At 48.1% G+C, this 27,325-nt stretch overlaps 1 protein-coding gene across 1 annotated transcript in view; it reads right to left on the bottom strand.

The window, feature by feature from the left end:
• Positions 1-17,522, bottom strand: part of LOC148658827 (MAP kinase-activated protein kinase 2) — a 51,671-nt gene extending 34,149 nt beyond the window's left edge. Inside the window, exon 1 of the mRNA XM_088640517.1 lies at positions 16,832-17,522. Within this exon, the coding sequence (XP_088496643.1) occupies positions 16,832-17,071 (240 nt within the window). The 5' untranslated portion in view covers positions 17,072-17,522. The remainder of the gene's footprint in view (positions 1-16,831) is intronic.
• Positions 17,523-27,325: the final 9,803 nt, after the last annotated feature.

Below are 27,325 nucleotides of genomic sequence, written 5' to 3'. Positions count from 1 at the left end.
GGGGTCGAGCGTGCCCCTTTGGGGGAAACAAAACAAAAATTAAAATGAATAATACAAGACAATGATAAAGATTAAAGACAAAACTGCCATGGTCTGCTGCTCTCCAAAGAATCCAGTCTCAGGCGGTAAAGGTCCTCGCCCTTATGTTGAGCTTTGAGATCCAGGAGTCCTGAGTTCGAGCCTGTGTCATGTCACCAGTCCACTGGGGCTGGGATGAGGTGGCCAGGGCTCTTGCTACTCTAGGCGACCCTGAGGCCTCCCTGGTGCTTGCAGGTGAGGGACGCACCTCCCCTCCAATCAGGGCTGAGTCTCCTGCATGAGGCGGTGCTTCCTGTCACATGTTCAAAGACCACAGGCTTGAAGGCAGGCAGGCAGCCTGTGGTTGCAGGGTTTGTAGCCGTGATCTCAACATGAACTACAAACAGCTCGGAATTCCATGTTTCCCACAAGTAGTACTCATTACACACTTAAAGATACAAAGCACCAGCACACCTTCACCACAGTACAACTTCACATTCTGCTTATAACCAGTTGAATAAATGTACTGATGAGGAAGCATTCTACTGTAGCCAGCAAGTTAGATTTAAGTTTTACTAAGATAAGGGAAGGTCCTCCTGCACTGAAAATGAAGAACAGGGATATCCTGTTGACTCAGTATTAATGACAGAAACCAGCATTTACAAATGTGCCCACAAAAAACTGCAGCTCCCCTGCTCTGTGAGCCAGAAAGCATTGCGAAAGTGATGGGAAACTGAAATCTGAATCTGGCCCAAATCTGAAAGAGACTCATCTTTTATTTCTCCCAGAGGAAGACCAGAAAAACATACTTTCCATGCCCCTGACCTCTGGAAGCCCTTTCTCATCTGTGGCTTGTCAGACGTCATAGCTCAGGCTGCCCCAGCCTGGAAGCCAGAATGGTTTCCAAGATTTGCATCCAAAGTACCAGGAAACAACCTGATTTTTAAACTTCTCTGGAACAGGGGAGGATGACACTTCATTAGAAGGATCTCAAGAATGCCCACGTGTTTTAATGTGAGCAGTGCAAGCACGTGTTGGTGTGGATCCAAGGTCTTTCACAGCCTAGGTCAGGGTTAGTCTGAGAGCTCACCAGGAGGGAAGAAAAATGGCCCTTTAAATGCGAGTGCAAATAATGCGGTCTTTAAATTACTGTATAATTTTATGTCAGATTTCCTCCTTGATACCACCGCAAATTCAATTTCTCTGACGGTAATATTTGGCAGCACTATTGCTTGAGAGCCTGCACAAATGTTTATTTTAAGACACAAAATGTGAAAGGTGTTAGGCAAGCATTAATATTCCATCAGCAGTGTATTAACAACTCAGAGTTAAACAAGTTGAAAATGCAGCATCATCAGCTGGTGTTCACATTTGTGGGGGTTTGAATGTGTTTTATCAGACTAGGGGAGGCCTTGGTGCTGGTAGTATGAACCTTTTCCCACACACTGTTTCCACTTTAAAAAAAGTGCTACCTCTTCATCAGGCTTCATCTTATGTGTACACGAACAAAAGGTGAAAAAGAAAGATAAAAATAAATTAAAGGCTCACTGAAGAAAAAAAACTGTTGCCTTTCACCTTGGAGACATCAGATCCCTCAGAGCTGCTCCTGGTTAAGTGCCATGTCTCACCGGAGAAGGCAGATGTTGCTCATCCACACACACCCCACAGTTAAGCCCCCCACCTCCCAGGGGCTCCACTGCAGCACTGGAAATGAACCCATAATCCGGGAATTCAGGGACCGGCATCCAGAGAAAGACAAACCGGCTGGCAGGATCTCCACGAGGACAGCAGGCTGTTGCCAATGAGGACTAGAGCCTATCTCCCGGGGCTCAGCCCCAGCCCCCCCTCTGAACACACAGGCGCTGCTGGAGAACAACAGCAACAGGCGCTCCAGCCAGCGGGAGGGGAAATCTCCGGCCTTCATCCTGATAAGGCATGGAGCACGCCTGCTCCGTCTCAACAAAACGAAACTCCCCACTGAAAGCCCACTGCCATGTCTGAAACCACCTCCGACGCCTGTTAATGACATTCCTGGTCTGACTGGAGACCTTACCCACTGGATGTGATCTTTCATCTCCATTTAATCAAATCAAAAAGACAAAGGGTGTAGGTTTTACTAGGGTGCGCAAGACACCTTACAATACACTACATATACTGTATATTCAATACCTGTCTGATTCACTGAATGCTGTATTCATATTGCATTTCCCAGTATTTTATTGCTGCTGTACTGAAATTGTAATACCATAGTACCTCCGCCTAGCTTGAGCCATGTAAGAAGCTTGGAATCGAAAATTTCCTAGGCTTTTAATAATAAAATAACCCACACGACATAGAGCTTACCACAAAGTGTGTGAAAATGTATTACATGATATACATAGAGCAGTAAGAACATGAGAAGAGCAACAAGGGAGAAGGCACTTTAGCCCACTTAGTTGAACTGCTGAAGCTAATATACCCTAGGGGCCAGGAAGAACATGCAGACTCCACACACACAGCTCTCCATTCTAATATCAAACCCACAACCCAGGAGCTGCAAGGCAGATGCACTAAGTCCAGGTACACCCCTTCTACGTACACACCCTCCCTTCATGCAGAAGTCTCTGCCGCAAGTAGAATGGGCAGTGGGTGTAGGCACCACACCTACCGCGTTTATTTTTGGTTGTCTAGAAAATGCTGTACTCTTTCTGCAGCCTGCATGAATTTACGTCACTGCCTTTCAACATGTGGGGTCCGGCACTGTAATCTTAACATATTCAGCTTCTGTTAATATTTAAAAAAGCTTTTATGGGGAGGTGAGGAATTTGGCACTGTATTGGAGGCGCAGAGGTGGACCAACTGTCTGGTGTCAAGCAATTGATAAAAATCCAGGATCATTCCCAGCCATATGCAGAGGGAATTAATGGACTCTTACACATCCTTATATGGGGGACATGCACCCACAGTACCAGACAGCCACAGTCCTGCTCATCTGATATGTAGCCTTAAATGGTCGCTGAACAGGGATCTGGAAAACGTCTTATCTCCTAATTAAACCAATTGACCCAATTAAAGTCAGCCAGAGCTTAGCTGGAGTGAAACCCACTTTGCAGTGCGGGACCAGGGCTAAAGCACCACGAGCCTCATTCGGATAAAGACAAGCCGGACAGAGCCATGAGAGGCTGGCCCTGTGCTTGCTTATGTCAGAAAGCACTTCCTTCCTCTATGTTGGGTGTAAAAAGGAAACTTCTGTTGAGGGATTATTTTATCTTTTAGCATTGGGTATTTTTTTCACAACTGCACCCATATCAGCAAAAGGAAGACGAGAGAGAAACTACCAATCATGCAGTGTGACAGGAGATGGAGAGAGTGAAAGCAGTCTCTCGTTCCATTGATAAGAGCAAAGCAGTTAGAAAAGCTTGGCGGAACCAACAGCTGACATTTCAGAGGGAAATACAAAAAACTGTCTCATCACCGTTAAGCAAAAACTTGCTTACTGACTGAGTGGGTGATTTGCATATGGTGTAACACACGAGCCTGGGACACTCAACGCTAAAGGATGTGGTTGCGGCAGAGAAAGGTCACAAAAGACCTGAAAATTCTATAACCGCTATAAATAAATGTTAAAAAGCATTCTAAAAAAAATCAGACAGACAATAGGTGTGATTTGTCCTGTGGGGAATTCTATCATTTCATTCATTAGCTTCTGTGGAGGCCTGCAGAGGGAAATGTGGTAGTGTCATGTCTGCAGACAGGAGCAGGATGGCGACACAGAGCTGCCTCGCAGCTCCAGCTCTCTGGACTGGACTCCAGCCCCAGTGTGGAGTCTCCCCGTGTTCCCTGTGGGATAACGAGGGGCTCTCGTCGTGTGGACCAGTCTCCCCCAGCCTCTGATCCTGAAGACACTCTGGCTTCCACTGCGGCCTCAGGATGAGCCAGCGCCCCCTACAGGGGCAGTGCACCCATGCGCTCTCTGCCCTGCCTGGCGCACTGCGATTCCGGCTCGCTCCAAGCCCCTCCAAGGGAAGCAGCTCACCAGTATGTGGACAGATGTTCATTTAAAGGACGGTGACCTGCTTAAAAAACGCCACAGCTACCAACTGAAAAAAGAAACGACCTAAAAGGAGAGGGCACAGTTTTTTCTCCAGGTCTTCCAAATGCACAAAGAAAAGTACATTGAGAGAACTACACTCAAGATTTCTGTTCTCAGCAACACCGTATTTGACCAAAATAACTACTTCCTCCTACTGCAGAGCCGCCCCACTGGAAACTGAGCAATGCCGCAGCTAGAAAACCACAGAGGGGTGCCATCACTTGTCAAGCACTTGCAGAACAGCTTTAATTCCCTTAAAGATGCATCTCCACACGCTTCTAAAAATAAGCCAAGACACCTCTGGGATCTCATTCCCAGTCTGCTGTGAAAGCAGGTAGATAGTAACTGAAATGTCTCCGCCAGGCCCCGTCACTGTGGCTGTTGCCAGCCCCATAATTCAACGCTCATTAAGATGTCAATCGTCCGCTACTCAATCTCACCTGAACTGCCCTTCTCTCATCGCCATCCCTCCCCCAGTCCCTCTCTAACGCAGTGGAGGGAGAGACAGAGGAGCTCTAGGGGCAAGAGGCAGAGTCATGTCACACCTGCTGCAGAGTGAATCACTCTCTACCTCCGCCTGGGCTGTGCGTATCCACCTTGCCATCATGTCTATTGGCCCACGCCAGAAAAATACCGCTCAAGGCAGCTGTGCAGTACCTGTAACTTGAACAAAAAATTTGAAAAATGAGGTCAGGCGTTCCAGTTAATACCGGTTAAGGTCAAGGATGAATATACCAGAAGGCTCATGGGGCAAACCCGAGCTCTGCTGTGCTGTCATCACATTCCTGTTAACACCTCGGGAACCGTTCACTCTCCAAACCTGCCTCTTTCACCCAGAGAAGCTTCCAGTCCCTAGAGAAGAAAAACAGGACAGTGCCGAGTCTCCTCGTCAGGTAAGGGTTCTGAAAGCACTTTCACTCTAGATCCTGAAAGGACACGTTTCCCATCTTCCCGAGAGGAACTCGCTAGGTTTCAAAAGAAACAGAAAGGTCCACAAGACCTACTGCCCTTAACCGACAGCAGCAGTTCCAGCTCACCCAGAACCGAGCAAACCGGAAATATCCGGCAGAAAGGTGTCCCGGACACACGGCAAAGGCTAACCACCACAAAGGCGGAGGTCACGCGGCGCCAGCATGTCGTCTCGTCGTCAGCGGTGACGGCACCGCAGGGACACGCGGGCCGAAGAGTCCGAGCGATCGAGGAACCGGGACCCCAGCCATGGTGCAGTCCACAGCAGTGGCCAGGCCGCTCCTCTCTTTGTGGTCACCAGCTCTCTTACCAAGAAGGGGGGCGGTGATGTTCTGCAAGCGGCCTCTTAAAGCGCTTGCCCAGTTGACCCAGATCCTGCAGCGTCTGCAGTTACACAACTAAAACAAACCCACCACAGTGGAAAAAAAAAACACAGCTTGGAGCTCACAATGCCTTGTATCAGACTTCAGTGTTTGTCTTTCACATTCTTAGCCATTGCGACAGCGCTTCGCTTCCCTGTTCTTAAGGGGAAGGAAAAAAAACAGGAGTGAGTAGATCTAGAGGGAGAAGCAAAGGTTTCAGTTTACATTCAAATCTAATTAGCGAACAGCCTCAATCTGACACCTCGACTTCGGAGTTCAAGAGCTGTGCCAAATGTGGAGCTGGAACACACTCCTAAATGGGACGCCGCAGGCCAGCTGTGATGCAACACAAAAATACAACAACCTGATGCTCGTGGTGTGCAATATGCTTGGGACGATTATATTTTAACTGGGCTTTAAACTGACAATGGCCTTCCAGAACATATCGCCCTTTCATAAAAAAGCCTGAGAAAGCATGAAGGTTTCCGGTTGCTCTCAAAACCACACAGCTAACATGGAAACGACTAGGTCACAAGTAATCAGTAAATATGTCCTGCTGGTTGAAACCAGGCGAGATAAGAGGGGAGAGTTTTCAACACGAAGTGCAGGCACTTCTCAGTAAAACCTCAGAATAGCTCCACATGGTGAGCCACAGGGCCTCTACTCAAATTTTGATTACCCAACCCCCCCTTCCCCAGGACATCTGGCCCCTCCAAGCCACATTTAGAAACAATCCTACTCCTTTCAGCTGCAGTAACAGCCAGTCCCACCTATGGCAGGGAAACAACCAGACCAGCAATAAATACCAGGCTTGGCTCGATCAGAGACATAATAAACTTATTGTGCTGGTGAGAGGGGAGGAAAAAAAACAATCAAATCATAGTCTCCAGTTCAAATATGACTGCACATGCTTGAAGGGAACTGAAAAAGCAGAACAGCAAGCCAGAGAACACCTCTGCCTCCAACTCCAGCGCTGTTTTGAAAGGCCGCGCTGTTACGGCCTGAGTGGTTTCATCGCAGAGAATGCATCTCGCTCTGTAATGACAGCTGTCCCTCGCCCCGGTTCCACCTTCACAGAGCTAACTCACAGAAGTGCCACCCCTCCCTTCCACGCACACACACACACAAACCGCCAGCTGCTCCAACAGGCAGCGGCACACCGGTCTCGCTGCTGATTAAACCTCTCGCCCTCCCTTGCCTGATCGCAGGAGAGACAGCAGCTCACAGGCAAACCAGAAGCCACCCTCCCTTCCTCCTCAGCAGGAGCAGGGCTGAACCAGGTGAAGTCCAGCAGGGCTGGCTGAACCACACAAGACACCACAACGGGCAGCGCAAGCAGAGAGAGAAAGTTCAACTCGGAGCTGAATGGCCTCTTCAAAACTACGGAAGAAAAATGAAATATCAGATTCCCTGCCAGACTTCCTCGACCCAGACTCCACCCAGACCAAGACAGGGCTTAGACCAGGCTCACTTCCGCACTGCCACCCCTGAGGGAGAAACAGCACTATCTGAAATTATTATTATTATATCTGTTTCCCCATTCCTTGGTTATGTTCAGCACCCTGCCAACACTGCACTGGATGGAGATCCAATTACACAGCTGATATGAAATATAATGACTACTATGATTTTGCATTTTACAAGAAATGACTGTCCTGATCCCAGATTGTTATTTCATAAATGACTATTATGACCAGTTTATTACAGAGAACGACACCAGGTAATATGCAACAACCACCTGCTATCACCTGAGTCCATCCTGGAACGTATATATTTTAAGTCGGCTTGAAGGTTTTTTTATGAATACAGATAACGTGGTAAAAATGTTTTCCTTTTTATCTTTTAGTTCACGCAACACTCTTACAGATCTGCTGTAACTACCCGCCTTCGCAATATCCCCGCTACCTCTCCAACACGAGAAAAGAAATGACAGCGAAACAAGAGTTTACAGCAGGGGTCTCAAACTCAAATGAATATGGGGGCCGCATGAGTAAAATGTGCTCATCGGTGGGCCGCATTCATACACATACAAAATGCATCAAAGATTAAAAAATTATTTGAAACGGAAATTTTTATTTGAAACATGTTGGTCCACTTTACTCAATGCACTCGACATCAGGTTATTTCTGAAGTTCTTCATTCTGGCTGCTTCGTTTTGCGGAGACCAGAACGTCAACATTAGGCCTGATATCACGTGAAGTAGCCAATCGCAATGTTGCCTGAAATGTTCATCGGTGAGTCTTGACTGTAAAAGTGATTTGTTGATCTTCATTGACGAGAAAAACTGTTCGCCTGTTCGCCCATAATTACACGTGGCCTGCGGGCCGCATATTTGAGACCCCTGGTTTACAGCATGGGCACAGACTTTCACAATTCCAGTAAATTAGTGTATTATGAAGCGTACAGACAAGTCTTTTGTCTCCTGACTTCAGATCATTTAAAATCAGACTCCACCAGAATCTGCCACAACCAGCACAGGTCACTCCCTACTGCTATACTCGGAAGTCCAAGTGAAAGGGTGTCAGGGTGCTCGACGGCGACGGGCACAGTACGGCGCACTCCTGACCCCAAGGGGGACGAAAAGCCTGTGGCTTCACCTGCCGGGAATGTGGCAAGAGAGCCAGGGAATGTCGGGACTTTTCCAAACCTCCTCCTCCTCCTCTGGGGTTTTTACAGCCACATTGTCAAAACATCCTTTGTTTTGACCCACGGTCTTCTCACTGAAAATCAGCAACAACAAAAAAAAAGCTACAAAACCACACAAAATGGGAACTGGAGAGTAGCCTGCCACTTAGATGGCCGGGGAAAGTAAAGAAAAGATTCCAATAATCCGGACCGGAATCCGGAGGTTATCCTATGTCAGGCTGGACTTCTGGCAGTCTGACAGCCAGCTGGAGATCTGCTCACCATTTGCAAAAGTGTTTTTTCTTTGCTGAAGAAAAACGGGAACTCTTACCCTGCCTGGCAGAGACGCAGTCAAAAGCTGTAGTGCCTACAGCCTGGAACACTGTACCGAGAGTGCCCCGTACCCGAGCTCGTCTGGGGTTTAACAGGCTGCGTCAGCGTAGCTCTGAAGGCCTACAGTGGGTCAAGCCTTTGAGTGACATGCGTGACTGCTGACCTTGAAGATGAGCCAAGATATTACATAAATAAAAAGATGTTTTAATTGTTACACTATTAGTTTAAATCTTTTAGAATGACCTTCCTTGCAAAAATGGGAACATTTCATTCAAGACTAAAGCGGAAGAGCAATAATAAGCACTTTTTGTTCCGCTTGCACTGCACATTTATTTCAACCAGCTTCAGCGGGGGACAGACTCAGCACTCACAACCCAGAACAGGCTGTTCCAGGTTCTGTTTATTCTCACACCAAGGATGCCACTATATTACAGGGGTGCACCGGAGCGCTGGTGCGGTGAGCTTTCTGGCACACAGGATGCACCCTGTGTTGCTCCAGGGGTTTTGGCTCAGGGCTGGCCCAGGTGCACTATTACAGGTTATGAAAGATGACGTCCAAAGACAGCAGTGAAAAGTGATTAACAGACTCCGACAACTCAGCCATACCAAACCACTGGTTTTCAAACACTAGTCCTGTCAGGATCAAGCAGATTCTTCTATTGTTACTGTTCTCTTGCAATGGGGTTTGAAAGCTTTGTCTCCCACTCAGCTGCTGAGCCCCACGCTCCAGCCCTGAGCTCCCACTCATCGTTTCTCCCTTCTCCAGACACACAGTCTCCGAGCAGCTGTGATGACAACAGTCCCCTTCCACACGGTTTCCTTCGAAACCATCTTCAGACTGCCACGGATGCTGGCTTGCTTTCTTTCTGAAGTACACCTCTTCACAACAGAGCTTGAAAGAGTGGCGCGCTGAGCTCGGTCCACCGCCTCGAACAGGAAGCCTGCAGCTCCTCGTCCTGGCCCGACACGAAGGACCCGGGTTTTACAGAGCAAATCCACTTTGTCCTCCGTCAGCAAATACAACCAGAGGTGATCTCAATCCAGCTGCTTTCTAGAAACCTTTCTTTTTTCTGGAGTGGGGGAGGGAGGAGTTACAATATACTCCTGCCCAAGATCCTAAGCCCTGTTCTTAATCGAGCAATGCTCCGGATCAGACACTGTGTTTCTTCAAAGTCACCCCTAAAGCAGGGCTAAACTGGTGACAGGCAATGGCAAACTTTCATCCCAGCCGGACCTCACCTGAAAGGTCCAATTACAGCCTCAGTTAAGGACTGGATTAGGCACAGTGCTCCTCAGGTCTGAGCCAAGCAGACAAGGGAGTCAGGGACTGATTCAGTGCCACAGTCTAGGGTGCAGATAAGTGTGTGCCTCTCTTATTATGCCTCGTGAGACTTTGGGGCTCAACTCTATTAGCAAACAGCATTCATGGTCGTTTCTAGATTGCACCCCCTCCCACCATCCCGTTCACCAAAATGAGACCTCAGCGCGGACCAACACCAGTCCCGTTCACCAGCTTGTGCTCGTCTTGGACGCCGCTGACCCGGCACCTCGTTGGGCAGAGGTCAGCCACCGGTGGGCTGGACCGAGTGGAAACTGTTTTGATGGATGAGATCAGCAGGTTTCACTCTAGTGAGCACCGGAGGAGGTGGGGGTAGGGGAAAATCTAAAACAAAATTTTTTTTTTGATTTGCCTATGCATTTGAACCAATTTGCCCACCTCACTCATTCGATGAAACGACCCCCGCCTTCTATTACAACCAAGCCACGAGTTTAACTGGTCGTCTATTTGTGAAAGACTACAATGCGCTTGCGCACAGAGACTGCATGCCTCTGTGGCTCGGTGTCCCACAGCTGGCTGGCTGCCTGACGGGAGAGCTTCGCCGCGACCTCAGCACACCCTCACCTCACTCCCAGGGCTGTCGGTCAGGACCAGCAGGAGGACTCTGAGAGGAGGCAGAGCATACATGTCACTCTGTTTAAGGGCTCCTGGTTTCAATTTGTTTAAAACAAAGAACTGGGAAATGAGTGAGGACATCAGGTCAATTATCAATTATGTCAGTGAAGAGTGCAGAAACGCTAGTGGCACTGGAGGGAGCAGTAAACAGACAGTGAAAATTAAAAGAATCTTTGATTTGAAGCTTTAAGGCATGCATATTTATTTTAGCCCTTCAGAATAGTCTTTTACGTTTTTTCCCCACAGATCCTCTTATTCAGTGCTTACATATGAACGGTCAGCTCATTAATCTGTGTATTTGGAGCTGTGTATCCCTGATGGCGAGACTGAAAATGGAACTCATGCTACTGCAGTGCAGGCAAACTGTGCGGTCTGACTGTACCCCTGACTGTGCATTTAGTAAAAAGAACAAATTGCTGCTTACTCCAATTTGTGCCTGCTCTGCAACCAGCTGTGAAAAAGGAAATAAAGCAGCCAGAAGATGTGATGCCTTTCACTTCAGGAGTGGACAAACTGCAATGCATGTCCACTGAAGGAAAAATCCCAGAACAAGAGGAGGGTTTCTCACCTGTTTTCGGCATAGAATAAGACAGATGGATTTGCCACTAAAAACAGCCCCAATGGAGAGATGCAAACTGTCACAGCACACGTCACGACACCAGATCATAGGGCCTGACAATCGTTGATCACTGAGAGATAACAAGAGAGGCGATGTCATTTCTATTGCAGTTACAACAAGCATGACTTTCCTGGTGTCTCATCCAAAGCTCAGCTTACATATTTCACTTTGGAACTCACATTCCTTCGTGGATAACCTTTCTGAGAGGACCTGGATGCCATTCCTCTTAACAGAATGCTTTTGCAGGTTACTGGAAGCTAGCGGGCACTGCAACTTGGCACAGCACTGAGCAGAGTGCAGAACGGCCCACAGATGCCTATAGAAAGAAAAGGGAACAGCTCTCTTGTCCACTTCAGGCTAGAACTATACCATCAGTTCTACTCTGAAAAAAAGGACAGAGCAGACAGAGCCTGGGACCTCTGTAAAATGTGGAAGAAGATGAGAGACCGTGGGGGTTGCTTAGTCACAGCCTGGTCTGTGCCAACACTTCAAAAGCCATATAACAGCTCTGGGGCGGTGTCGAAGTCAGATGGCCACAAACAGGATTTCCTTTGGTTTTACCGTAAGATGGACTGCTATAAAAACGACCTGATTGGACGCTCAAGGTCTGATTTCCATCACCGGTCTTCTTCAGCGGGACCATGGTTGTATCAGACGAAGCTTGGCTGCTTCGCTAGAGCTTCCCAGATGGCAGCGAGGCATTCCCAAACAAGATTCCAGTGCCAAAACTAGGAAGCTCATACTCAAGGGCGCTGCTAGCATAAAGAAGCAATTGGACCACAGGAAATCAGGATAGTCTTCAAAGGCATTCTTCTGACATTTCAAGACCGGGAATTGCCGTAGAGTCCCATGCTATGTTAGCCTTTGCGTTTCCATTTTGTGCCTCCCTGCCACACACAGGCTAAGCCCAGACACAGGAGGACAGTGATTCATGAAAACCAGAGAGAACCAACTAATCCATGTACACGCAGTCTGTGTCCCTCATTAGTGTGTGCACAGCTCTTCTTCTAAAAACAGTCCTCATAAAAATCACAAAGAAATGGAAAGTATAAGTTTTTAAGAGATGAACTTATTTCTTAAATGTGTGGTGTCTTAAAAGAAACAGTAGAAACTCCAGAAAGGAGAACTGAGAGTGCATTAAACCCCCCGGCCCTTGAAAAGTGTTGACTGAGTCGAGTTCCAGACTCAAGTGAAACTGCCGTCGCCCCCTTGATCTGGTGGTGGGAAACACGTGGCTACTTGGGGAACCAGGGGAGCAGATGAGGCATCACAAACCACTCCCACGACTTCGCAGACACGAGGAAACCCCAGAGCAGGACCAAAACCCAAACAAAGGTTCGAGGTAGGGGGTGGGCTTACTCTAAAACTCAGGATAGAACACAGTAATCCTTTTCCAAAACGTTGCAGGGATCCGAGACGCAGACGCAACACGAGCATGGTGAAGATCCGCAGGAAGGAGACCGTGTGGACATTTTGCTGATCTGTTGAGTTCTGGGAAACTCGCCACAGAGTTAAGAACAGCAACATTTCACAGGAAACTGAAACCAAACACCACAGCATTGAAGCACATCAGACCTCAGCAGATTTCTCCAGGATAGCAGCAGGGGTGATTTGGATACGTGAAACAGCGATATTTCTCTCGCTACATACATCTGATTACCTAGGCCGACTGCACGCAGCTACATTCACCACAAGTCTTAAAAAAAAGACTTGATCGCTGAGCATTACGCTTATTTCACAATTTGGAAAGACCAAATTTTACATTTGCATCACAACCTCACTCACAGTGGGTTCCCAAGTTATCAAACAGCCAATGTCTGCCCAGGTGGAGCGAAGAGCCTGCACGCCTCCTGTGACACCTGCATGGCCTGCAAGCCACCTCCACAGCAGAAACAAGACTGGACTGGAGGACTGGAGACGCTCTCTGTCAGAGAACTGACAACACACAGGCACCTAGGGAATCGAAGGTGGAGCACCTGAGAGCAGCACAACAGCCCTCTGCCGTCAGGTCTCAGAATCGAGGCTGGGCCAGGCCTGGATGGTACTGGGATGAGAGTCCTCCAGGGAAATCCAGGAGGCTGCTGTAAGCTTTGCTGGTAGACCAGTAGGTGGCACTCTCCCCACTGGAGCAGAACTTCTAAACCAATGTCCCAGTACAGTGAATGGGGGCATGGTGAATGCAGGAGGTGTTGTCCTTTGGTAGGCATTAAGTCCTAAATACATGGTCATTAAGGATCCCATGGCACTGTTTGTAAGAGTAGGGGTGCTATAAGTTGGTACCCCGGCTAAAATCCATTCTGGTCTTAATCTGGTCTCTCAGAATTCCTCCTTAGTTTGAGAAGCAGTTTCTCACTCCTCCACCTGACCTGCTGTGCACTGGGGCTGTACTTTAGTGGTAGATGTTGTGGATCCCCTCCTGTACAGGAACCACTTTAGGACCCTCTGGGACGAAAAATCACTGGGCAATTTCAAACAATTATCAATTCACAAATCAAATACCATCTCCTCTTTCTTCCACTGTGGAAGAAATTAAATATTGCAACAACTGGAGGAAGACTAAAACAAAAAAAAAGGATTTTGTACCCATCGCAAAAAAAAAAGACTATTGAAAGAAAAGTGACACAGAAATGGAAGAACAGTATCTGACTCCCAGGCCTGAGCCAAGAACACCTGTTCAAGTGGAAACCGGTCGCACAAACACGATCATGTTCCCGCTGGCACGTCAGCTCGGCGAGGGGCCTCAACACGCTTCCAAATTATTTAAATGTATAAAACCCTTCGGCTAAAACGAAGCTGTTGTTCCAGTAAAGAAAGCATTGCTCATCCTGGGATCCGGGATGTCTCAGCTCGCTGCAGGGGGATAGCAGTGGAGAAACTCCCTGCTGGTCTTGGAAGTGCGTCTGATCAACACCCGGACGAGGAGGAGAGAAAAGGGCTGGGAGTGAGCAGAGTGGTCAAGCCTGCCCGCTAGTGTCCAGCTGCCCTGGCGGGGCACGCTGGGAACACTTCTCTCTCCACTGGCACAGATGAGGGCAGCGAGGCGTTTGACGCTAGGCTGGCAAACGAAGCCGCGCGTGCTGAAAAACGAGGGCAGCTTCCAGGAGGCACGGCGGGAGTTTACTCCCCGTTCTGTCGCGTTGTTACCGCAAGGGAAACAAGTCTCGACAGAACGGAGGAATTCTCGGCAGAGGAAGCCGGCGGGCAGGACCAGAGCGCACGCCCACGGCCCCACCCCGGACAGGGAACAGAACCAGGAAAACCACGCTGCTCGGTAACGGGACTCTGCCTCTAGCTCCGGGCTGCTCACTCCTGCAGCGCCTGAGGTCAGCGTGTGTCAGGACAGTCCCGTCAGCGCCCGGCTGCTCACAGCACCGGACGACAGCGAGAGCCTCCGCAGCTTCTGATCAAGCACTATTTCCCTCTACCAAAAAAACAATGATAACAAATGGATTAAATTGAGTGCCCTAAAGAGTACGCCAAATGCCACTTATAACCACTGTATTAAACTCGAATACCTGCAGCACAATGGCAGTTGGCAAAATTTACAACACACAGCGGCTGCCACACATCAAATCTGATTTCTTTACTACTCTGACTATTGCAGAAAGCACCAGTAAAACGGCCGTGCGGACGCATGTTCTAGGGGGAGGGTATCGCGAAGTCTTCAAATGCTTTCATCTCTTACTGAAGCAATGTCTACACCTTTTCAAGCCGTAACTGAAAAACAAAACTGACCGATTCAGACCCCACTAGGGCAAAGAGACTTGACAGCGATCCGCAAAGTTTTTCCCCTTTCACCGGCTGTAAAGGCAAGAAAATGACCCCTTTTTGCGCTCTGAAAAAGGACATTCCACACTTTCTAATCTGCTTCCATTCTCAGCGTTGGGAAAGGTCTCCTGTACTGCAGAGCAGAAAGCATTCTCTTCCGAACACTGACATGGGTTTATATAATAAATGGTCAAGCAAACTGTTGTTTGACAAGGTTTAACACGAAGCCTCTGTACAGCACCCAGTCTAACTTCAGGCAGAGAGACAGGCCTACCTACACTGGACAAAGGCAAGATCATCAAACACTGACCCCAACAGACCGGGGGCGCACACACTCAGCACAAGAGAACCCAGACTACCAGCTCAGTTGAGAGACACAGCTAAGACAATGCTGCATACCTTTGCTAAAACACACCTGAATGGAGAAGAACTGGATTTTGGGGTGGAAGGGACATATGCAAATGTGGTTTGATCCAAGCAAAAACTCATTTTGGGGGGGAGGGGGTGGAGCACGCTGCTGTCACCTGTCTGGTCACTCGCACCCCGGGTCATCGACCCGTGGAGCTTTCTGTGCGAGTAAACTGCTGCTCCGCCTGCTGACGAGGCAGGACTGTGGCTCAGAACGACTACAGCCCACCTGCCCACATTTGACATTTCGCTAGAACTCAGAGGGAAATTACAAAAACAAACCTTCGAAACGTGTGCGGTCTCGAAACCGGACTGTCGAACCAGACGGACGAAGACTAGGATTAGAGACCGAGTCAGTGGGGGTGGGGGGTCATAGAAGCAAATTATCTTCTCATAGTTTGTTTTTTGACTTCAGAGCGATGCGGGGGTAGGGGCAGACGTGTGGAGGAGGGGGACGGGGAGACTGTGCTTGTGATCCGCTGGTTCGAATATCGCCTTTTCAATCAGAACTGTGTTTAGAAATCAGAGATCTCTGGGTTCCGGTTTGCGAGGGCGCTGTAAACACGTAAATAAGAACAGGGTTCTGAATTAATCACTCCCTTTTTAAACGTTAATTTGTTTCAGCTCCACGTTTTCACAACCGGTTAGTAGAGGCTCTGACCGGTGTATGTGGCTTAAGTGCAACGCGTTTGAAATGTCTGACCGACAGCGCCAGTCTCACCAGCGAAACTGAATTATCTCAGACTAGTTTCAAAGTGTCCTCTCTCTCTCTCTGTCATTCATGACATATGTGTACTTTTACTTTGAATCGGGTACATTCCGAACCACCGTTGGATCAGAACTGGTTTAAAGGCGAGAGCGATACAGCCGTGTGCTAAAGTTTCGCAACTAGGCCTCGGGACCTCCACTGTCACAGTGTCGCCAACCTCCGAGCTCAAAGAGGCCGATCAACAGACAAACAAGTTCCCTCCATACGTCCTTGAATTAAACAACCGGTAGAAAACGGTTTGTTTTCAATAACCAAAATGCCCCCTGCCCCCCACTGAAGTCATTACAATTCATCCCAAAAGTACAGGGCTTTTGTACAAGAAGTGGAGATTTACGAACTAGACCAGCACTCTGAAATCTACTTTTTTTCCACTGATTTTTTTTTAAACTCCTAAACGAATTCTCCGCAAACAGACGACAGATCACACACTCCGATCTCTGGTCATCTTTTCTTGTTCCACAAGAGGGAAAAAAAATCTCTTCAGTGCGCCCGGCCGGGCCTGTCAAAACGGAACCAATTAAAATAATTTTATCTAAACCAATCCGGGGGACAGTCTCTTCCGAGCATAAATTAAATCACTGTGCGAAACCAGCCACGCCACATCCAAACTTTTCCATAAGAATCTCGCTAAGGCCTACGTAACTTAAAGACCAATTAAATCACCTATCCTGGCTCCTCTAATTCCGTTTTGTTCTTTCGGCTACACGACACGTACAGCGTCTTAATCAAATCCCAGTTCGTATGTCCTGTGTTTAACACTCATCAGCTACAGTCTGAAACATCCCCGTTTCCCCCAGGCTGCCCTCTCTCCCCAAGGGGGCTGTCTGGATCAGCGGCTACTCGCACCCCTGACATCCCCCGAAGCCTCGCCCGAGTGAGGCGGCTAGGCACTGAAGAGCAGCCCGGCTCATTCCGCCACGGGGAAGACCCTTACCTTCAGCGCGTATTTCTCCCCGTTTTTCTTCTGAAAGATTTCCAAAACCTTGCCATTGATGCCCAGCCCCAGGACCTGACTTGTGACCTTGTAATCGTCAGTAATTGCGTTCTTTTTGATCACCGGGCTGGGCTTGACGTGAAACTGCAGGAACTGCGCCGGGTTCGGCTGCTGGAGAGCCTGCGGCGGCTGCTGGTTCGGGAACGCCGGCGTGTTCTGGTTCTGGGCGCCGGATAGCATGGTGAGGGAGGAGGAGGCTTTCCCCGCGTCTCCTGGCGCAGAAAAGCCAAGTTTTAATCGCCTTTCCGCGAACTCCAATCAACCAGCGGCGCAACTGCCCCTAGTTACTAGTTACCAGAGGTGTAGCCAGCATACAGACGACAGCTGGGGCCACCGAGTTCCCTTTTAAAGAAAACTGAATTTTCTCCGTTGTTAGCTTTCGTGACTATCAATTTCCAGGGCTGAGCCTTTTCATCCCTGCCCCGATTTAAAAAAAAACCCTTAAAAACGAAAAAATAAAACGCCAGGCTCTGTGTGTTTCCAGTTCTGTTCTGTATCCAGTACGACGGCAAATTCGTGAACAAACAAAACAAGAAATTCAAACATGGACACACTGAAACAAGTCGGACGCGCATACACACACGCTCCGGCTCAGAGCTGGAGAACAGTCCTTTTCCATCGGTGCAGTGTTCGCGTGACGTCACGGCCTCCGCCTGGGCTTTCTGTTAAAGGGGAGGACTTAAAGGCCAACTGCTTTCACATTAAAGTAACTCTCCGCACAGCAGAAAATGACACCTGACACCTCTTGCTCCACCATGTAGGGGAACAACTGCTCCTGTTGATTTGTGAAACTGTCCAAAATCCCCAGACAAACGTTATTTTGCTCCTTAACACGGACCATATGATAATAATAATAATAATAATAATTGCTTACACTTATATAGCGCTTTTCTGGACACTCCACTCAAAGTGCTTTACAGGTAATGGGGACTCCCCTCCACCACCACCAATGTGCAGCATCCACCTGGATGATGCGACGGCAGCCATAGTGCGCCAGAACGCTCACCACACATCAGCTATCAGTGGGGAGGAGAGCAGAGTAATGTAGCCAATTCATAGAGGGGGATTATTAGGAGGCCATGATTACTAAGGGCCAATTGGAAATTTGGCCAGGACACCGGGGTTACAACCCTACTCTTTTCGAGAAGCGCCCTGGGATTTTTAATGACCACAGAGAGTCAGGACCTCGGTTTTACGTCTCATCCGAAGGACGGCGCCTGTTTACAGTATAGTGTCCCCGTCACTATACTGGGGCATTAGGACCCACATGGACCGCAGGGTGAGCGCCCCCCGCTGGCCCCACTAACACCTCTTCCAGCAGCAACCTTAGTTTTTCCCAGGAGGTCTCCCATCCAGGTACTGACCAGGCTCACACCTGCTTAGCTTCAGTGGGTTGCCAGTTGTGAGTTGCAGGGTGATATGGCTGCTGGCTAATCACCTAATCTAATCTGGCTAATACAGATTCTGTCATTCCTAGACAATACCCACTGTGCACAAACCGTACATGATACAGTTCATAAGAGGCAACGCATTAAATCTCAGAATCTTGAAGTCTGATAGAGTATATGATAAATAGATAATTACTAATGAGGTTAGTGCTATCTTCACGGTTCATTTGCAGATACATTACAGCCAATCAAACTCACAAACTCACAACTGGCAATTCACTGAAGCTCAGCAGGTGTGAGCCTGGTCAGTACCTGGATAGGAGACCAACTTGGAAAAACTAAGGTTGCTGCTGGAAGAGGTGTTAGTGGGACCAGTAGGGGGCACCTCCCCTGCGGTCTGTGTGGGTCCTAATGCACCAGTATAGTGACGAGGACACTGTACTGTAAAAAGGTACAATTCTAAGGGCGGGATGTAAAACTTAGGTCCTGACTCTCTGTGTCATTAAAAATCCCAGGGTGTTTCTCAAAAAGAGTAGGGGTGGTACCCTGGACTCCTGGCCAAATTTCCCATTGGCCCTTACTAATCATGGCCTTCTTATAATCCCCATGTATGAACTGGCTTCATTACTCTCCTCAGTGATATGTGGTGAGCGTACTGGCGCACTTTGGCTGCCATCGCATCATCCAGGTAGTGCTACACATTGGTGGTGATGGAGGTGAGTCCCCATTACGTGTCATTCCTATCAACAGATGGGAATTAAAACAAAAATAGTGAAACAATAGATCCGTTAGCCTATATGAAAAAAATGCCTTGCTCCACCAACAAGCTGATTAAACGCATAAAAGCTAACTTTATTACAGCAAATTCATGTTAAACATCATCATCTATCTCCTATTCCGTTTCATTTCCCTCTCCATTCCTCTTCGTTTCCCTTTTCATTTTCTTTCATTTTGGGTTTTTCTTCTCGGAATAACATTTCCTGATTTAAAGCGCTTTTCCCACGAAAAATTCAAATCTGCCACCTTTAAATCAGACCGCGCCGCCATTGGCCGCGGCGAAGTTGGGTAGCAACAAGTGGTAGGAACTGCACTTTTGCGTAGATGCAGTACTGGGGCGCCGCCACTAGATGGAGCTCAGAGAAAGAGCTTTGTCTACTATAGCACAGCAGCCCCAAATCATGCGCGCTGGTTGAACGGTTTCATCGCGGTGTGGGGCGAGAAATTTTGGGAGTCTGGTGTGTAGATTTTCAAAACCAACATAAGTTATTAATTTTGGAACTGTCGGCTTTATTTTCATTTGCAAGGAAAAACCAGCAAGAGGACCGCGAGGGGGCGCACTTGCACCGCTGCCTCAACTGAAGCACATTGCCGGACACACGGACCAGGGGTGTATGCGAGCTTAGCTAGAGCACAAAAGGTCGCTTCCAAATCTGTATTACAGTGGCGTACTATAAAACCGACCCCCGTGGCCTCGTTAGTCACGTTGTGTTGCAGAATAACAGACAGCATGCAGCAAACTCTTGTGAAAAATGTGAGGAGGCAGGTTGGGCATCGTGTATTTGCTGACTAACTCCACGGGCCTTTCCCAGGGTCCAGACCCGCCGGTGCTGTTGGCTTTTCTGAACCCAGGCAGGGTTATCCCACTGCGTGACTGCTTGCGTTAAACACCATCAGCTTTGTAACAGAAAGCCCCAGAACAGGCTGCGCCTTTCTCCTGACGTTGTCATAGTGACAGTCGCTACACTTCCTGCTAAGGCAAAGGCCACAGATGCGCTAACGAGTGTGGTTACCTGTCAGTTACTGACCATTTACTGCAGCATGGGGCCAGAAAAACACCCTGACAACAGAGACACCCTAATAAATGGTTTACACACTTACACACTGTGCCATGAGTCGCCTTGGAAAGCTCAGAGCCCAGCGCCTCTGCGGCTGACCTGGGAGAAGCATGCTGAGACACACCAGGGCTGAGGCAGCTGGCATCGGTTTTTGGCAGAGTCTCACAGCTCAGACCAGCACAGGTACAAAAACCAGACAAGCAAAAGGAGAAGAAAGTGGAGTGTTTCCTTCCCACTTAATACTGCATGCAAAGGACAACAGCGGTTTAAGGCAGAAAGCCATGCTGTAGCTCAGTGTGCTCCATGCAAAAAGAGGGAATGAGGTGAAGACATGCACAGGCGCCCCTTCATAAAAACTTTTCTTGGTGCACTGTGGTAAAAGCAGAGTACGATACGGTAAGACACAGTACAATCATGCTGCAGCATGATGAAGTGAATGAAGCCTGGATTATATTAGAAGTATGAATTCATGGCCAAACTCCAGATTAACTGCAGCAAAGGGCTCTGTTGTCCTTATTGTCCCAGTGGGCAGATGTGGACGAACGAAAATGAATTCCCAGATGGCAAAGAGTCCCCCATGTGTGAAGCGAAGGTGTCACTTCAGATACACACACCAGGCCATGTGCGCAGCGCAGCTCCAGAACACACACAGTGGAGCGAGGCAGCAGGAAAGCTGCTGTCTGCTGGAGACTCTGCGCGTGGGCACATGCGATGAAGGCGGCTGTCCCTGCATTTCAGAAAGTGTAACAGATGGACATGAAACATGGGAAAATGAATCCTAGGAAAAGAGGTACCCCTGGAGCCCCTGCTGGCCAGTCACTGTGCCAGTCTAGTCTCTTGGCACAGAACAAAACACACTGATTGCCATCGAAACCCAACACTGAGCACATTTCAGGAAGAGAATAGCAGGAAGCAACTGATATAATTCTCACACCCTGTGCTTAATTTGTTCACTGTCTGATTTGCCTCCTTGAGTTCTTTTACACCTTCTTGTCATTTTTCCACGTGGTGATAACTGTTCTGTGTTTGGAAACATAAATAAAAGGTCTGGAAAGATTAATTAAACTGTCGTTAAAAAGATTTAAGACCTACATAAATCCCAAGCTGTAAACACACCGTTGTGTGCACATGCCTTTCCTTTAAAAGGGTTAGGACAATGCTACTGTGCAGTGTGAAAAATTCAAGCGAATTCAGCTTCCTATCATGCTTTGAGGTTAGCTATCTTACCCACTGTTTCATTATGAGAGAGCTGCGTCTCCCTGATAAGGACCACTTCAACCCTGAGCCTATCCTGGAAAAACAGGGTACAAGGTGAGAGCACAAGCCAGTCCATGGCAAACTATAAACATACAGGGACCATGTGGAGACACCAATTCACACAGCCAGCATGTCTGTGGAAGGTGGGAGGAAACCAGAGCACCCAGCAAAGCCCTTGCAAACAACAGGAGCATGCAAACTCCACACAGAAAGTGCTGTAGTTCAGCGTCAAACCCAGTACCACACCTTCATGCCTCCCTCAGGTTATTCCTTTGGTCACAAAAGCCTTTACACACAGGCACATTGATGCAATTATTTATACATTTCACTTTCATATATTATTATAAGAATGGTGTCACTTCTACTGCTACTACTGCAAGCACAACTTAGAAATTTGGCAGCAGTAAGTACGCTACAGGAACGTGTGATATGCTGGTATAGTTCAACAATTCTGTAGCTCAAAGAAACTAAACACTGTCAGTCTAGAACAGACCGAGACAACACCAAGGACTTGCTAGCTTGTGTTATGGCATTCGCTCCTGTCAGGTCTGTCTGGGGCACAAACGACTCAAGCCTTGATGCTTTTGAAAGTCTTTTACAGCAACGGCAGTGCAAAAACAAGACCCCTATTTCACTAAGCGGAAATAATTACACCACTGGCAGACATTGTTTTTCTGGGTTTAGGAAAAATAGAAAGAGACTCCATGACCTTGAAATGCCATGAAAGGAGTAAAGGACAGTTGCTATTTTTGTTTAAATAAAGAAATAACAAAGGAGACTAAAATCTTGTAAAATATGTGTGATTTCTCTGCTGTGCATATACACAGCTTTCACCTCTGTATTGTGGTTTAAAACACTAATTGCACCTGAGCCTGTGATGTTGCTATGGAGATCTCAGACTACAAGACAGAAAAGTGTGCATTGTGGATAACTGAGAATGGATTTTATTTATTCAGCATATCTACTTTTTAATAAAGGAGAATTCAGATGAAAAAAAGTCAAATTGCCCAGATCCTGCTGTACTTTAAGCGCACCGTGGCAGAAGTTCTGACCGCCTGGTCATAGAGAAGTGTTGAAAGGCCCTGAGGTGTGAAACAGTAATAGCCGGCCCATCAAAATTCCTTCCCCACACATGCACTTCCCTGAGCATATGACACAAAGAAGAGTGACTGTCAAGGAGTGCAGTACCCCAAGCCAGGCCTTGACTCCAGCCCAGTCGTGTCACGAGACTCATGTCATGCACATGAAAACCCAGGCAACACTGAAGCTTCACCGAGGAAAATCCCAGAGACGGCGAGGGAGGGACTGGCCTGTACACTCTTCCTCTCTCTCATGGCCCAGGGCCAGGGTGGGAGGGAAGAGGGAATGAGAGCACTTGGTTTCCCAGCTCCTAAAAAAAACTTTTTCCTCAAACTAGACTGTTTTGGCTGAGAGAGGTTAGCGCTCTCTATAAACATGTCTCACACATGCTGAGCTGAAACTGAGAGCTAGATGTCCCTGTGGTACGAACCTCATGCTGGCTAGTTCAAGGAAGAACATGTGCTTTTCCTGAAAAAGCAGGACCGAAACTTCCTGGCAGAGGCTGCGTTTCAAAACCTGCTGAAGAATAACAACAACTGTTCTGTGTTCTGAAAAGCCCAATATAAGTATAATTATTGTTTTATTCCTAAAAAGATTAAAACATTTTTTAAAAGTGGAGTCGGCATTCTGATTTATATTCCTCTTTTTAGTGACGGGCAGACGTCCAATCCAAAGTAAGGCCCTGGCTCACCTGGACACTCCCCAGGATGAAATGGCTCTGGATAACGGATTGGAATTCCTTAAGCAGTTTTGAGGTCATGTGAAAAACTCCAAGAAATCTCACCAGATGCACAAGTACAAACTTGAAATCAGACTTGGGGGTCTGATCTTTTTAGCATTAGAAGACACAACCAGAAGAAATTTGAAGAGGTAAATCTGAAAGAGTGTAGTACAAGCAAGCACATTTCTGCGTATTACAAATTCCAAAGAAGTAAACTATTTCTTGTCACATCAGCCATCTACACTTCTCTCTATAGTTGGGCGCAGGACTCCTGTGTGACGTGTCTTAATGTTTAGGAGACAGAACACTAATTGCACACCACAAAGGCTCAGAAGGCTGAACATGCTCCTACAGCAAATTCCAGGGCTGAGAAATCTCTCATTCTCTGCCCGATAGTGAATTACTTAATTACAGATGGTCCATCAATGGGATCCAACAGGGGATGTTTACCATGGAGTTGTGACACTGAAATAACAGAGTAGTTGTGTAGTTAACTGGTTTGTTTTCAACATTATTCATTTAGTGTTTACAAAGTGCACCAGATGTTTTTGTTTTTTGCATGTGGTTAACGATTGGCACTTGAGATATATATAGAATTTCTAGATCTCTGTGTATTAGATGTTCTTTCACAGACACACACATTGGGTACACATTTACACACACTGGCTCCTGCACACACACACACATTCCCAGATCTCAAATATTGTACAATACCCTGGAGCGAGTCTGAGACAGAAAGCCTGACTCCTGTATGTTCTTCACTCCCCAGTAATGTACCCACCAGCCTCTTTCCTCTTTTAGAACCTGAGCTGTGTTGCTAGGCGACAGGACTCTGGAGGAAGGTGTCTCTCTCTTTAGCCTCCAGAGACATATGGCCACCCTGGCCGACCAAAACAGCAGGCCTCTCTGCAGGAACACAGCGCTCCACGAATCTGTGAAACAAAAGGAAGCACAAACCATTGGTCAGCCAATTTTTATAGTCTTTTATTCGTGATTGGGTGAGTGCTGGGTGTAATTACAATTAATTGTGCCAGTCTGTAACACTAGAGTAGAGGGGTGCCAACATCAGGAGCTTTACTCTTAATACAAGGTGAAGAGCCGTGCTTTAGAAATCAATGGTCTGCTTTGCACACACTAAAACTAGAGTGCTGGGCGTGAGTTCTCATCATGGAGTATTACATTCCTCTGGATCTGCTCTGCACATTACCTCCTGTTAGCTACTGCTCCTTTAAAGGATTAAGAAGCCCTTTGTAGTTTGTTACCAACACTGACGACTTCATTGGGAAAGTGAAGCACCGTGGGCCTGGCATGGGGAGCAGCAGATCACATCCTAACAGTCAGGAGCTTTATAAAAAGCTTAAATATTTTTTGGTCGCACTGAAACACTTTTAGACTCAGTTTATTTTTAGACCAATCAAGGCACGAGATGTCATTTTGTCCTGAGTGACACCACGCCTGCTTGACCTCTGTGCTCTCCACATGGCTCCCAGCTTGCCGTCCGTGCCATCAGAGAGAAAAAACTCCTTTTCCCCCTGCCTTGCTGCTCCCCAGCGATATCTCTGTCGCTCCCTGTCACTTCCACACCCTCGCCTGTCCTCGCTGGCCTCCTGAAACACCTCAGCGGGATTTTTTGGGGTTTCCTTTTCTGGGCACTCGCAGACAGAGCAGGGCTGCCCTCTGTCACCACCGCGCTCCTTCGCAAAAGCCACGCGACTGGCTCTGCTATCGTTCGGCTCGGTCATATCTGCCCTGTCTCGGTGCAAAAGGACAATGATAAGTAACAGTGTGGTGAGAATTTCAGACAGATTTCAAAGCCCAGAACTGGCAGAGCTAGTTTTAGTAACACTTTTCAAGCCCACAGTGGTGCTTGGGATCATTGAGACTATTCATTTCGCTCAGTGGCCACATCTGCACTCCTTTAACACCCATTCCTTTGCTTGGCAGCAGGCAGTACAGAGCTGTCCCACACCTCTGCTGGACCCCAGTGAACTGTACTTCAGCGCACTTCACTAGTTTTGTCCCAAGCGACTTACATTTGCACCCATTTTACAGCTAGGCATAACTGGGGTGAATTACTTCATTCAGGAGCACAAGAGCAGAGTCCCACCTTTGGGATTTAAACCAACAACCTTACCATTACAAGAGCAGAGCTATAGATACTGCTGTCCAGTGATCTCTCACTAGTCACAGGCAGTCTGGTTTCAAACTGTTTATCCACAAATGCCTAACAGTTCTTGTCCAAACATGTGTGATGTGGGCTGCGTGCAGTGTTTTCCTGACTCTGGCGGCCCTGTAACCTAACACGCTCCCCCAGGCACACCCACAAGCCTGGTGCCGACAGCTCCTGACACAACCGACAACAAGGAGGAGCTGGTGCCCTGCCCTGGGCTTCCCACAGGGGGCAACCTGACCACCGTCCTCCCCCCCATCACAGCCTGTGTAAACTATACGTGTTCTCTGTCCTCCCCAAACCACGCAAACCAAAATAGGAGCGCAAGCTTTATGATTGGCATCGTCATGGAGCTAAAATCAAAAGTCCTCGAAAAAAGAAGGGCTGATGTCTAAGCTGGGAATGTTGGGGGCACTCGCTATTCCTGACCCAGGACCCAGGCCCAGACTGGGTGCGCTGCTCTGCCACAGCCAGGCAGACACCAGCCGGAGCTGCCACCCAGCCTGGGCAGCAGGCCGGCTTGGCTGTCCTGGAAAACTTGTTAACACTAGCAGCTGGGCAGGGCTGCAGGGGTTGCAGGCCGCTCTGGCAGCTGCTGCCAGAAGGTGGCACATGGTCCCCCGTGGGCCCCCATTCTAGCTGACACTGGGTGCCATCTGACTGGGCTTTTGACCTCCAGTGGAGTCTAAAGCTGGTCAGCAGGCCCTGGGCTGGACCCTTAGAACGTCAGAAAGGTTACAATCAAGAAGATTGTAGCAGCCCATCAAGCTGTGGTGTTTAAGGCACATGAGAAGAGGCAGGTGGTCTGCAGTGGCCCACACACTCTCCTGAGCGATGGTCCTGTGGGCTAGCTCAGCGGGAGAACTAAATCAGCAAGCTGAAATGTGCAGCTGATCTGGTGCACAGACCGGCTACATATGACACCGGACAGTCAACGCCCAAGAGGACTTGTTCTCCGTTCTCCACTTTTACCGCTCTTCCTGGTTGTAAGCGATTGTATAGATGTGATCTTGACATACACACGATTGCACACAATCTGACAGCAGATTGTGTCTTGAAAGACAAGTCCTATTCCAACTGTTCTTCAAAAATGATACTCATTCCTGTTACATTAGAGACTTAGGAGCCTTCAGGTTTTCATTCCTTGATGCATGAAATAATTATTGACTTAATGTGTCTAAATTTCTTCTGTATCCAGATCCTCAGCTATTGATGGTTTCTGAGTCCCACAATGGCCGCGGCTGAGACCAGGTGTGAGCCCAGAACTGGCAGAGCTGATTTTCTAACACTTTTCTTAATGGTCCCTTTATCGTAACACACCCACAGACCTGCTAGCTTTGAGAAGTGACAGGTAATAGGGACGCAATATCTCATTAATCCAAAGTGCAGCGTTTATGGACGGCATTAGGATTTGGCAGCAGCACTGACGTCATGGTGGGCCAGGTGACGCTGTGGCCTGCGTCCCATTTGCCATGGGACAGGTGCAGAGCCGTGCGAGCTCCTGTCCTCTCCTTCCTCACCCTTCAGGATAGCCTGTGCCTTCTGGCCACAGATGGGAAATCCACCTAATCCTGCTGAGCATGCATCCAGATTAAACAGGGGTTAAAAAACATTTGCATGAACCCCTTTTGCTGTGACAACACCAATTACATATGAGGCACCCTAATGTCTTCACTGAGCACAGCACAAACCCCTCAAGCCAGCTCTCGAGCGACCCAGGAGCACCGAGGGGCGGGTGTGAACTCTATTGCCTCTCTTCAGCCTGAGAGCTGGACTTCAGTCCCAACCCCCTCACATGCAGGAGCCTCGAATAAAGAGGAGCTTAGTCAGTCATACCCTTGATTAAGTGGGTGATTAAGCATATTAAAGCACATTCCGGGGAAAACTGCCACACGATTCTGCAGCCTTTCAGTTAAAAATCCAGGATTTGAAACCATACTGGGCCTAATAAAGAAACTTTTCAGCCAAGTCTGGACTTGTCTT

Source organism: Lepisosteus platostomus, chromosome 7, assembly GCF_059453375.1.
Source record: "Lepisosteus platostomus isolate fLepPlt1 chromosome 7, fLepPlt1.hap1, whole genome shotgun sequence".
Classification (NCBI taxonomy): Eukaryota; Metazoa; Chordata; class Actinopteri; order Semionotiformes; family Lepisosteidae; genus Lepisosteus; species Lepisosteus platostomus.
The sequence above is the reverse complement of the archived record's forward strand: the minus strand, read 5'-3'. Positions and strand labels throughout refer to the sequence as shown.